Source organism: Plasmodium berghei (genome assembly GCF_900002375.2).
Source record: "Plasmodium berghei ANKA genome assembly, chromosome: 7".
Classification (NCBI taxonomy): Eukaryota; Apicomplexa; class Aconoidasida; order Haemosporida; family Plasmodiidae; genus Plasmodium; species Plasmodium berghei.
This window is the reverse complement of record NC_036165.2, coordinates 325,724-339,451: the sequence shown is the minus strand read 5'-3', so window position 1 is coordinate 339,451 and position 13,728 is coordinate 325,724. Positions and strand designations below refer to the sequence as shown.

Here is a 13,728-nt window from a genome sequence, read left to right as displayed (position 1 = left end):
ATTCTAAAGTTTATTAAAAATATTTATTTACAAAGTTATGCAAATGTGGATATATATATGTTTTACGATGTATTTTTTTTAGCACTAAAATTTCTATAAACTTATTTCTTTTCGATTTTTCCATTGTTTTAGCGTTTTGCGATTTAAATATATTAAGCAAACTAAAACGAGATAAATTATATAAAATAGTATTAATTGAATATAATTAAAATTTGCTTACACATTATAAAAAGTTGATATTTCAAAATGGACATAATAATATATAGCTACATGCCTATGTTTATTTAGCTATTTTTTTTTTTTTTCAACTCTATACATAAACTTGTTTAAAATAAAAATAATTTTCAAATTTTAAATCATGAGTTATTTATTGGACGATAAAAAATTAATATTAAAAGATTTGATATCGAAAAATGAGGCCATAAAGGTGACTATATTTTTATATGACAAAATTAGTGAATAGACATTAGTTTGTAAATTTAATTCTTAGTTTTAAGTTAGAAGAAAATGCAGAATAGTTGGAAAAAGATGAAAAATAAACTGTTATTATTATTTGTTTTTTAATGGATGTTTATATATAAAGAATAGTAATATTAAAAAAAAATATATATTGTCCATTTTTTATTTTATTAAAATTTAGAGAGAAAACAAGCATATAGAACTTGAAAACAAAGCCTTTTTATGTCTAATTGAAAAATATGGAGAAAAAAAAAAAATATTAAAAGTTATAGAATATATACATTATGTTTGTACAATGTTATATAAAAATGAAGAGGATTTTAATTGTATAAATAACGATGATAATTTTTTAAAAAAGGTCGAAAAATTAATAAATAATTCTATATTAAAGCCAAAACAAATTTGTAAAAATATATTAGAAAGTGATAATGATACATCATTTAGTAATTGCCTAGTTTTAGATGCTATTGATAGTTTTGAAAAAAAAAAAATTCAATCAAAAAGTCAAGAAAAAAATCAAAAAAAGAATCCAATATATGATGTAAATATTAATGATATAATTGGATTGAAAAGTAAAATAAATAATGTAGAGATTGAAAATGTTGGTAATATAAAGAGTAGGGATGAAATAAAAAACGTTAACCAATTATATGAGTGTTCCAAAGAAAATATAAAAGGTTAAAAACTTAATTCATATATATATATATATATATATATATATATATCATACTTGCTATGTGACATTTATGAGAATATATTTTTGTTTGGTTCCCTATAACATTTTCTCTCTTTTTTTAATTCTAATAAAGTTGTGGATGTAGATTGTTCAAATAAAGACAAAGAAAAAGAGATGAAAAAAAAAGAAAATATATATTTAAGAAAAGAAAAAAACATTTGTTTGCATTGGAATGAAGAAAGTTCAATTGATAATTTTTTTGAAAATGAAGGACATATTCCACAAAAAAATGCTAGTAAAATAAAAAAAAAAAAAAAATTAAGAAAATGAAAAATGTTGAATCTATTCATGATGCCTTATTATTTTTTTGTTTATAGTAATAAAGGAATTAAACATGATGGGGAAGCAACAATTAATATTTAACGAAATTGAAAAAATAAAAAATGAAATAAAAGAATTAACTCTATATTTCGAAAATACCAAAATTATTGTAAATTCAGTAATATGCCAATGTAAAATATTTTTATTTGACATAAATGATGAAATAAAAAATTATAAAATTATGAAAGAAAATATAAAAAAAAATAATTTTTTAATGAAAAAATCTAATACTATAAATGAGTTTTATAATAATATAATGAATAAACAAAAAAAAAAAATTGAAGAATCTCAAAAAACTAATAATACCTTAATTAATTTATATAAAAAAAAATTTACAAACATTAAATATATTTTATCAAATAACAAAGACATAAATACTGTCGATTTTTTATATTTACATGTTCTAATTCGAAATAAAAAATTAAATTATGATCATCTTATGCGAACTCATGAAAATGATTATGCTCACCTCAGTAAGAAAGGAAATATTCTATAAATATGTGTCTATTTTTTTTTAGCATTTTTTTAGCATTTTTTCAATATTTTTTCAACATTTTTTCAACATTTTTTCAATATTTTTTTAATATTTTTTCAATATTTGCTTATTGATTAACTTGATTTATAGGAAAGTTGATTGGTGATATTAATGCAATAGATAACGAAATATCCGAAAATGAAAAAAAGGAAAAAGATATTTTAGCGAATTTGGAAAAAAACAATGCTATATTGAGTGAAATGGATTCATTAATTATAATTCTCACAAATAAAATTAACAAAACAAATGAAAGTTCAAACAAGTAATGGAAACTAAAACAACAAAGTAGCAGTTTCAATGCACCCTGGTTATGTATTATTCATTTCACTATATATATATACATACCTATTTGTAATAGAATTATTGATATTTTATTTAAATTATATTTTTTTTTAGGATAAATAATTACGAGCATATAGATATTGCTGGAAAGTTTTCTGTCATTGAATTCATAAATCTAAACAAGGAAATTGTAATTTATATTTTTTGTGTATCTTACTGTGCATGTTTGTATATGTTTGTATATGTTTGTATATGCTTGGATATGTGGTTGGTATTTTTAGTTGTCTGTGGAAAAAAAGATAAAATGTTATCAAAGAAAGATTGAAAATATAAAGAATGTGGAATCAAATTACAAAGGAAAAGAGATTTTATAAAGCAGAATTAACGAAAATATATAAATTAAAAAAGTGGATTTTAGAGAATTTCCAATTGTGAAAAATATGTTTACTATTTAAACCACTTCAATTGTGAGGGAATCGTTTCTCTGATTTTCTGTTATCTGCAAAAGGTGAATCATACAGATGCAAGCCTGTCATTTTTCATTTTTTTATTTTTTTCATTTTTATATTTTTTTTCTTGGGACCTACCGTTTCATTGTCTACCACTTTCAATTGAGGCAACTTTTTCAAAATGACTAACTTCATGTATTCCTGGAAAAAATAAGAATAAAAAATGAGGATAAACATGAGGATAAAAATGAGTGATAAATAGGAAAGAAGTATGTTGAAGTGTTTACGAACATTTGTTCGCCCTTCATATATAGGGTTTCCTTTAAGTCCTAACTCAATTAGTTCAGGCAATGTATTCTGAAAAAAAAAATGAAATAGATATTTTATGTGATTAATTTGGGGTTGATAGCTCAGATAAAAATAAAATATCAATGTTTGAAAAATATATATGTTCATAATTTTAGATACCAATTTGTCAATTTCTTCAAGGCCTTTTATTTTATTATGAAATAAATATAGAACTTGTAAATTTTTTAAAGATTGCAAATTATCTAATTTATCAATATTATTATATGATATCCATAATTGTTTTAATGTTCCACTTATATCTTCTAAAAATTGAAGCTTTTTAATACAATTTCGCCCAATTGATAAAATTTCGATATTTTCTATTTTTTTTGAAGAAAAATATGTTTAAGAGATGTATGTGTTTGTAAGTGTGTTTGTAAGTGTGTTTGTAAGTGTGTATGTAAGTGTGTATGTAAGTGTGTTTGTATGTATGTAAGTGTGTATGTATGTATGTAAGCGTAGTATTACTTAATCCAGACATAGGGACAAATTTTTCAATTCTATTAGTAGACAAAGATAAACGTTTACATTTTTCCAAAGTGTTTATACTTTGATCTAATTTTTCAATTAGTGGAATGTTACAAATAAAACTGACATTTTCTTCTTCGCTTATTTTTTTCCCTAATATATAAACGAACAATAATTTCATTTATTTGTTTTATTTTCATAAAATTTTATTGAAAAAATAAAATTGACTAAATTCATTTTTATCTATATTTGATATACCCGTTTTCTGTTCCCAGTTTTTTATGCACTGTGAAATGGTAACTTCCTTAACTACAGTTCTGTTCATTTGTGTTTTTTTTAATTGTATAGCGTTTTTTTTTTAATTTCGTACATATATCACTTATTTTATCCTAGAATAATAGTCGAAATTATAGGGATAAATAGGATTATATATAGATGAATAAATCGAGACATAGATGCTTTTAGTAAAAACGTGGATTAGTTTTTTCTCACATTTTGTGAATAAATAAAGTTAATTATTCAAATATATATTATTTATGTGTCTTTTATAAATTAATATTATTATATGCTTAATATTTTAAAAGTTCCTTACTTTTTTTTTTGGTGTTTTTTAATGGAAATAAAAAAAATGTTAGAGAGTTATTTTATTTTTCTTCAAATATAATAATATAAATATTTTATAGAAATAAATTCAAAGTATTTTACCCCTTTTTATTTATTTTTTTTTTATTTTTTTCATATATAACTTACATGCAAATATATACATATAGACAAGAAAAAATATAATTTTATTAAACCTTTTGCACCAATAATATATTTTTTTAATTATTGTTATTATTATTATTTTTTTTTTGGATAAATTGTAAAATAAAATTGTATAAACATTTTGAGAAAAAAAACGACTAGGGAATTTCTTATGCCCATACATTTGTGTGTGATAATAAATAATTAGAAAATAATGAGAAAATAAAAATATCCAATTTTAATATATTTCAATCGGATGGTCACCTTTTTTATACTTGACAATATTCATTTATTTTTTGTGATATATGCATAATGTATATTTTCAAAATCGCTATAAAATATGTATGTTTGTATGTATATTTGTATGTATGTATGTATTTGTATGTGTGTGTATGTATGTATTTGTATGTGTGTGTATATTGTAAGTTGCTATAACTTACTAACATATACAATATGAGAAAGGAAATATAAACAAGTTTGGATTTATTTGAAGTAAAATTAATGGACATGTGGGTATTAAAACAATGTAAACAAGGAATAATAGCAAACTACATGTTTTTTTTTTTTTTTTTTTATATTATTAACAATGTTCTATATTCCTGATGGTACATAGATATTAGGAGATATACTTTTTTTTAATTTTGATAATTATAAGAAAAATAAAAGGTACACTGTTTTATATTTTATCCAGTTTGGTGACATTAAATAAATCCAGATTAACAAGTATATATATACTAAATTTGTGTGGTAATATATTTAAATATGTTATTTGTTATTTCGCTATTTTTTTTATCCTTATAAATTAGTAACAATACAGGAAAAGGTTATTAAATAATTTTTTTTTTTTTTTGGGGGAAATATTATATTCAATAAAAATTGAAAAAGAGAGGAGAAAAAGAAATGCATTATTAAGATTAAACAATTATATTAGTACAACAAAATTGTATTTATAAAATAAAAAATATTTCATGTGCCAGGATAAAACGAATAAAGTGGGAAAAAAAATATAACAATAATAATAATGCAATACAATACAATCAACAATGCTATGAATTGTTCATTTCGACTTTTAGGAATTTTTTAATAAAAAAATATTTGGCATAATAAAAATAAATACATATTTATATACTTATGGGAATATGCATAATAGCAATTCCATCCCGTTTTGTGTTTATCATTATACTATTATATGTATATATAATAAGTAATATAATATAACACATAATGTATATATGGATATATAATAATATTCGTATTTTTTTTTTTCTAACATCAAAAGGGAAATATGTTAAATATTATAACAACAATTAGCATATTTAATTTTAGAGATATGCTTAAAACTTATATTAATTTTTTCACATTTTTTTCCATTTTTTCTATTTTTCCATTTTTTCCATTTTTACTATATATATATATGCATATAATATATATACATTTTATATTTTATTATTTTTAAAGGATAAAATGTTAAATTAAAAACAAAATTTAAATAGAATTCTAATTTTTTTTTAGTATAAGAAATGGTATATAAATAACATTATTTAAATCTGCCATTTCGTAAAGTTTATATTATTTTCAGTTATCCTTAACACTTTATTTTTTTTAAATAATATTCTAAACTTGTTAATAAAAGTTGTAAATCTATAATTTATATTATTTTTTTATATTTTATATATTTTTTTTTTTACATTCATAATAAAATTTATACCTTCTTCACAACTTTAACAAGTTAAAGAAACACAATTGATAAATCGTCCTTAACATATATCAAATACAAAAGAACGATATAGCGCTTACAAACTTGGGCGTGTAATTCCACGTTCTTGATTTTGTTTAAACTCAGTTCTTCTGCTACGAATGTGCAAACGCCATTTATCTGAGCAACTGTGTAAAGAAATATACACAGACTTTTAAAAAAAAAGTAGAAAAAATAGGAATATAAAATTAGAGCTAAAGGGTATATTGTTATATGAAAACTGAACAGATATAGAAACTTTAGTTAAAGTAAAAGACTGTCAAATAGTCAAAATACGAGAAATATAGAAACTAAGGATAACTAGTTATTCAGTCTATTTTAGAGAGAAATATATACATGTTTATATTATATTAATAAAATAAAATAACATGGATATTCATCTTCAAGAAAATCAAACAGGAATAAGATTTAGTTGGAATCTTTGGCCGCCTACAAAAAATGAAGCAAGCAAAATTGAAATACCATTAGGGTGCTTATATACAGTTTTAAAAGGTTCTGATGAAAATAATGTAAAGTTGGTGGAATATGAACCATTAAAATGTAAAACAAGTAATTGTATTTTAAATCCTTATTGTAATATTGATTTTAGAAATAAAACATGGACATGCCCGTTTTCCAATATAAAAAATTCATTCCCTCCTCATTATGCTCAACATATATCTGAAAAGGTAAGAATATTGTTTGAACTCAAAAATAGATTGTAAAATATTTGTATTTCCACGAGGATATATCCTAACTATACACACATCTATCGCTTCATTTATAATCTGCATCTAAACGGTTCTTTTTGTTTTGCAGAATTTGCCAGCAGATGTGATGTATTCTAACATAGAATATATTCAGCCATCAAATGTGGGGGATATCCCTCCTCCAACATTTTTGTTTGTAATAGATACATGTTTATTAGAAGAAGAGTTAGAACAATTAAAAGATTCGATACAACAATGTATAAGTTTAATGCCAAATGATGCATATATAGGAATAATAACATTTGGATACTTATGCTATGTACATGAAATAGGTTTTACTGATTGTTTAAAATCTTATGTATTTAAAGGAACAAAAGATATAAGTGCACAAGAATTACAAAAACAATTAAATTTAGGAAGTCGGAATGATCCAAGAAGTTCAACCACATCTGCATCAGCTAGAAGGTTTTTACAACCCGTAACTGAATGTGAATATAATATAAATATGTTGTTAGATGATATTTCAAAAGATAGTTGGCCAACACCTCCAGATCAAAGAGCTAAAAGATGTACTGGAACAGCATTAAGTGTAGCTATTAGTTTGTTAGAATGTTGTTGTAATCAATTAAGTGGTCGAATTATGATGTTTATTGGCGGTGCAGATACAACATCACCTGGTAAAATAGTTGATACTCCTCTTAGTGAATCATTAAGACATCATTTAGATTTACAAAAAGATAATAATAATGCTAGACATGTAAAAAAAGCACTAAAATATTATGTATCATTAGCAAATAGAGCAGTTATGTCAGGGCATGCTATAGATATATTTGCATGCTCTTTAGACCAAATAGGTTTATATGAAATGAAAGTATGTTGTGAAAAAACAAATGGATTTATGGTTATGGCCGATTCTTTTTCTATGAATGTATTTAAAGATTCTTTTAAAAAAATTTTTGAAACAGATTCAACAGGTTATATAAAACATGGATATAATGCAAAATTAACTATTATATGTTCAAAAGAATTTAAAATATGTGGTGCTATTGGGGGATGTTCTAGTAATAAAAAATCTGCACCATATGTTTCAGATACATGCGTAGGGGAAGGTGGTACATGTGAATGGACAATATGTGCTTTAGATAAAAATTCGACAATTGCATTTTATTTTGATATAGTTAATCAGAACGTATCTTCATTACCACACGATAGACAAGCATATTTACAATTTCAAACTCTTTATCAACATCCTAGTGGTAGACGACGATTAAGAGTTACTACTATTTCTTATAGATTTGCAGAATCAAGTATTGCCGAAATATCTCAAGGGTTTGATCAAGAAACTGCAGCTGTTTTAATGGCTAGATTTGCTGTTTTCAAAGCTGAAACTGATGAACCCATAGATGTTTTGAGATGGCTAGATCGAAAATTAATTAGACTAGTTAGTACTTTTGCAGATTATCAAAAAGATGATATAAATTCTTTTCATTTATCATCTGAATTTTCTATATATCCACAATTTATGTATCATTTAAGAAGATCCCATTTTTTACAAACTTTTAATGCAAGCCCAGATGAAACAGCATATTATCGTTCGATTTTGTTAAAAGAGAATGTCATGAATTCATTAATTATGATACAACCAGCTTTGCTACAATATTCATTTGATTCGCAAACACCAATACCTGTCCTATTAGATGCACAATCATTAAAATCAAATGTTATTTTATTATTAGATTCATATTTTCACATTGTTGTTTGGTATGGTGAAATGATATATCAATGGAGAGAACAAGGATTTCATGAAAAACCAGAATATGCCCATTTTAAAGAACTTTTAAACGCTCCTCATGAGGATGCTAAATCTATATTAGAGGATAGATTCCCAATTCCTAAATTTGTTTTATGTAATAGTGGAGGAAGTCAAAGTCGATTTTTATTAGCTAAGGTTAATCCATCTACTACTCATAATACACTTAGTGGAAGTACGTTTGGAACATCAACAAATGAATCATATATAATTAATACTGATGATGTTTCTTTGAAAATATTTATGGATCATTTGATCAAGTTGGCAGTTCAGACATAAAAACGTTTGCATATTTGTTGTCTTTTGCCATTTATTTTTCGTCGTCATTTTTCTTTCTTTTTTCAAACTATTTTTATTATACTAAACATTTTGCATGCCTACTACTTCGATATATGCAGTTATGTGCACTCATATTTATGTCAATTTTATGACTTCATTAATTTATTAAATGATGCATTAAATAAAAATTATATCCTGATATATCCAAGAAAACATACGAAAATATGTATATGTATCTGTGATATATTTTCTTAATATATTCATACTCGAAAGATCGAGATGTTTTGATGGTTAATCTTTCTTTATGGTATCTGTAATTATATCATTTTCAGATGGTGTTTCAGTTTGTACATATTTTTTTTCATTTTGAGATATATTTTTTTCTCTAAGTTGAAAGCATATATCTTTATATTTTATAATTTCTTTGACAATTAAATAAACAAGATATATCGCTGAAATTGCACCAAATACAATTGTAATAATCATATATATCAAATTTTTTTTATTATGATCTGATGTTTTAGAGCAAAACAAATATTGGAATAAAGGTGAGCGACAATCAAAAGTCATAGCTAAATATGTATTAATAGAAATTTCTTTTTTATTTAAACTAATTAACATATTACAGTTAATAAGGACAAAATCTGCTGTTACAATATTTATATTATTATTTTGTTTGCATAAAATTTCAAATTTTTTTTTCCATGTAGATGAATTATATATATCTTTAAAATAACAAGCTGGTTCATTATTAGGACATGAACAAGATCTATTTTTTTCATTATATTTAATATAATTATCATATTTATTCATATCTGTTATCACACAATTTGTTAATATTTCTGACTTGTTAATAATAAAATTTTCACTCGTTAAATCGGTGTCATTATTATTTAGCTCTTTTAAAGCATTTGCTTTATTTATTTCATCAAGTGAAATTACAAATGGTAATAATATTTCTTTATCTGGATATTTACCTTTCTTTATTTTAGATGTAACTTCTTTATTTGAATCATTTATATCATCACAATAAGGTAAGTCTACACATATTTGAACTTCCATCATATTATTATCATCACTCACATATGAACTACATGCGTTAGAAGCATATTCCATATCTTTGCTTAAAAATCGAGTTCTTTTTTGTATTGGTTCGATATCATATTCATCTTTTAAACATGATTTAGTACATTCTGACCAATCTGACCAAGAACTAAAATTACATTTTATTTTTGTATGTTTACACAAGACAATACCATGATTATTTGGATCAAAATAAGTGCAATTATCATCAAAATATTTAAAAATATGAACAAAAATATATCTTGTAAATGAGTTTGTTTCATAATATTTCCTGCATACATCAAATGAGTAAAACTGTATACGTTTTTCACCACAAAGAGTTTGTATTAATTGACATTTTTCAATACATATATTTTTATTTTTTTCGTCTAAACTTTTTACTGTACCACAGTTATTATAATTATACATATTTTTATCATTCCATAATTTTAATCCATACTTGCAATATTTATACATTTGTTCATTGTCTAATTTATCATTTGGATCATGCTGATAAATATTGTTATCATTTTTTTCGTTATTTTTATTTTTATGTTCGTTCATATTTTTATTTTCTGCATGTTTACATTTTAATATGTTATACCCAGCTAATGCAATAAATATTTCATCATTTTTATTATTATTTCTAGAGTTGCACATTTCATTATTCATATATGAATCTAACTGGTTAATCTCAGATATATCATCCAATGAACATGGCTCTGCATGCTCTTCATGACAATAGCATGATTTAGTTTTAGGATTAATCCATTTATCGATTTCGTTAAGGGCATTTGGATTTTCTTTTGCTTTATCTAAAAAACATGTAAAATATTGATTTGTATTATTTTTGAAATTACGCCGATTAAGCATGTCATTATTTTCATCATCATCATCATCATATACCAAATCATTCATAATTCTCACTTTTCTTTTTATTTCGTTCATAAATATATCCCCTTTTGAGAAATAGCTAGCATAAAAATTATTCCATATTAAATTGCTTGTTATTTTTTTCCCTTTTTCGATTATTGAATATATCAATTCAAAAAATTTGTAAAAAATTGCACTAAATGTGTACACCTTTTTACTATTTCTTTTAATTCGGCAAATAGAGAAATTGATAAAATAGCTATATGAGTATATATTTTTTTTTTTTTTTTTGAAAATACTATTATGGCTAGCTGAATATTTTTCAAAAAATAAGGATGTAGTTTCTTCTATTTTTCTATTCATCACAATTTTTGTATAAAGATATGTTTGTACATATTTTGGATATCGCACTTTTTCTTTCGAAATAAATCTAAAAGAAGTAAAATGGTAAAATTGAAAGGAAAAAAAACTATTAATTTTTGAAGATTTCCAAAATGTGTCTATTTCAATATTTTTATTGCTAGTAATGTAATTTATGCTAGTGTTGTATATCCCATATGTTGTTTTAGTTATAGAATTATGTATTATTATATTTGATTTGTGATTTTTCAAAAGATTATCTATATTTGTAAAATATATACTCTTAGAATAAATGAGAAAAAAATAATGAAAATTTTGTTCCCAATATGGTAATAGGTAATTTTTATTATTATTAAAAAAATTATGATAATTAATAAAGTCACGTTTTTCTCTAAGCATATGAAATGATGGTTGCATATATTTATTAGTACAATCTATAGAGATATTTTTAAAAATTTGTTCACTATTTTTATAGTAGTAAAAAAAAAATTCTGAATGGTCATAATTTATACATTCTCCTTTTTTTATGAAAATGGGTAAAATAATGTTTTCAATTTGTTTATTATTTATTATATAATTATTATCGTATTTTTTCAAAGTAGGACCAATCCATTCTGCGTCACAATTTAGTAAAGAAGGGAGTAATATCAATAACAATGAAATAAAGAAGAATATAATTCGATACATTTTTTTAGACAAAATCAAATAAAAATTGAAAAAAAAATTATCATGGTTCAGCTTTCATAAAAATCTATATGGATAAATAGAATTGAATAAGTGATTCACGGAATTATATTATGTTACAAATTGTATGAAATATAAATACAATGTAATTATATAAGAAGGTGGAATAATAAATGTGCACACATATATATTTCTATTTGTTGGCTTTTTTGACAAGCTCTTAAGAAATAAAATTTGGAATATAATGTTTTATTTATTTTTTATATGAATAAAGAAATCATTAATTTGTATACTTAATTTTTATTGTAGATTGTTGAGTAATATTTAAGCATGTGAAAAAAAATTATCAAAATATAAGAGTACATATGTATATTATGATACTTTCACATTATTTCCTCAAGTTATATTTTTATATATGGTTGTCATTTAATTTATTTAGCTATTCATTTTTATTATAATTGTTTTATATTTTGTACTTTTTAATTTTTTTTGAAAGTAGAATGTTTATTGTCTTTTTATAAACAATATTTATATGCCGCTATAACATAATTATTTTGGGATTTTTCCACTTTTTCAAAAAATGTGCACGTAGTTATTTTTTTCTTTGATAACCAACTACATAAGTATTATTAATATAAACAAAATGTTAAAAATAAAAGCACAGAAAAGCAGATAAAAAGTAGCACACTTACACCCACTATATATTATTATTATTATTATTATTATTGTTTGGGGGTCTAATTTTGAAATTTATAAATATTATAATGTAAAATAACCAAATATTTTAATTGTTGAAATCGTATTTATTAGCACGTATTATATAAATATTCCTAACAAAGTTCAGAAATTTCTGTTTAAGCAAAGATAGAAATTAATTTACTTTTTGTCTATAAATAGAAAAATATGTATCCCTATAACATATTGATAAATATTAATAAATAAAAATAATTTTTCTAAAATATTTATTTTATTACATTTGTTTGTTTTTTTAAATTTTGATAAAAATGAGACAAATAAGTTAAAAATACTGAATTTGTCATACATTTTTACAAATATAAACCAAAAGTGTAATTCTTTACAAAATATATTAAAACGTAAAAAAAAAAAATATTTATGTAATTCCCACATCCTATAGTAGTTTTAAATGCCATTATTTTTTTGTGGGTATGGGAATGTGTCTTTTTAATTTGATCTAAAAAAATGTGTTATAAAAAAAATACCTTATTGCATTTGTGTATGGGTATTTATAAATGTTTTTTATTTATTTTTTAATTTTATGACATCTCAAATAAATTATATCATTTTTTTTAAACACAGTAAATCTTATTTGTAGTTACCATTGTAAATATAAACAATGTTATTGCAACTTATACTTGTTTTCGATATTTAGAATATTGAAAATGATTTTTTTTTTGGAAAAATATACGTTTTGAAAATGCATTATTTTATTTTTCTCTCATATATTTTTTAAACTTGACTCAATAGCAATATAAAATATTATTAGTAGGATTATGAAAACTTTCAAATATATACAAAAATGGGGGAATAAATTATAGCTGCCCCAAAAAATATTGGTTATAATTTCTATTATTAAATAATGCTAAGTTAATTTTTTTTAGGCATTTTTTTTTCACGGCTTAAAAAGAAACGGTAATTTTTTCTACTATTTTTAAATAATACTATATACGATTATATTATCACAATAAATAAATAAATAAATAAATAAGCAAATGTATGAATAAATAAACAAATACATGAATAAATAAATATATATAAATAAAAAATATTATATAGTATTGTATGGACTCATAACTTACTCACGAGCATTATATTTAGTGTTATCCTGATTTTCAGAAAAATATTTAAAAGTAAG

General features: G+C 22.5%; 4 protein-coding genes across 4 annotated transcripts; 2 read left to right on the top strand and 2 right to left on the bottom strand.

The window, feature by feature from the left end:
• Nucleotides 1-358: 358 nt before the first annotated feature.
• Nucleotides 359-2,707, top strand: PBANKA_0708200 (conserved Plasmodium protein, unknown function; the record flags this gene model as incomplete). Its single annotated transcript, XM_034563987.1, has 7 exons — nt 359-427; nt 641-1,136; nt 1,269-1,430; nt 1,513-1,989; nt 2,142-2,313; nt 2,448-2,523; nt 2,615-2,707. The coding sequence occupies 7 exons, from the start codon at nt 359-361 to the stop codon at nt 2,705-2,707; spliced, it is 1,545 nt and encodes a 514-aa protein (XP_034420828.1).
• A 77-nt stretch (nt 2,708-2,784) lies between these two features.
• PBANKA_0708100 (dynein light chain 1) lies at nt 2,785-3,923 on the bottom strand (the record flags this gene model as incomplete). The annotated part of the gene is made up of 6 exons (XM_034563985.1): nt 2,785-2,832; nt 2,921-2,983; nt 3,074-3,139; nt 3,251-3,450; nt 3,599-3,751; nt 3,857-3,923. The coding sequence occupies 6 exons, from the start codon at nt 3,921-3,923 to the stop codon at nt 2,785-2,787; spliced, it is 597 nt and encodes a 198-aa protein (XP_034420827.1).
• A 2,543-nt stretch (nt 3,924-6,466) lies between these two features.
• Nucleotides 6,467-8,876, top strand: PBANKA_0708000 (protein transport protein SEC23, putative; the record flags this gene model as incomplete). The annotated part of the gene is made up of 2 exons (XM_034563984.1): nt 6,467-6,766; nt 6,897-8,876. 2 exons carry the CDS (start codon nt 6,467-6,469, stop codon nt 8,874-8,876), a joined length of 2,280 nt encoding a protein of 759 aa, XP_034420826.1.
• A 291-nt stretch (nt 8,877-9,167) lies between these two features.
• PBANKA_0707900 (thrombospondin-related protein 1) lies at nt 9,168-11,858 on the bottom strand (the record flags this gene model as incomplete). The annotated part of the gene is made up of 1 exon (XM_034563983.1): nt 9,168-11,858. One exon carries the CDS (start codon nt 11,856-11,858, stop codon nt 9,168-9,170), a length of 2,691 nt encoding a protein of 896 aa, XP_034420825.1.
• Between the last annotated feature and the right edge of the window lie 1,870 nt (nt 11,859-13,728).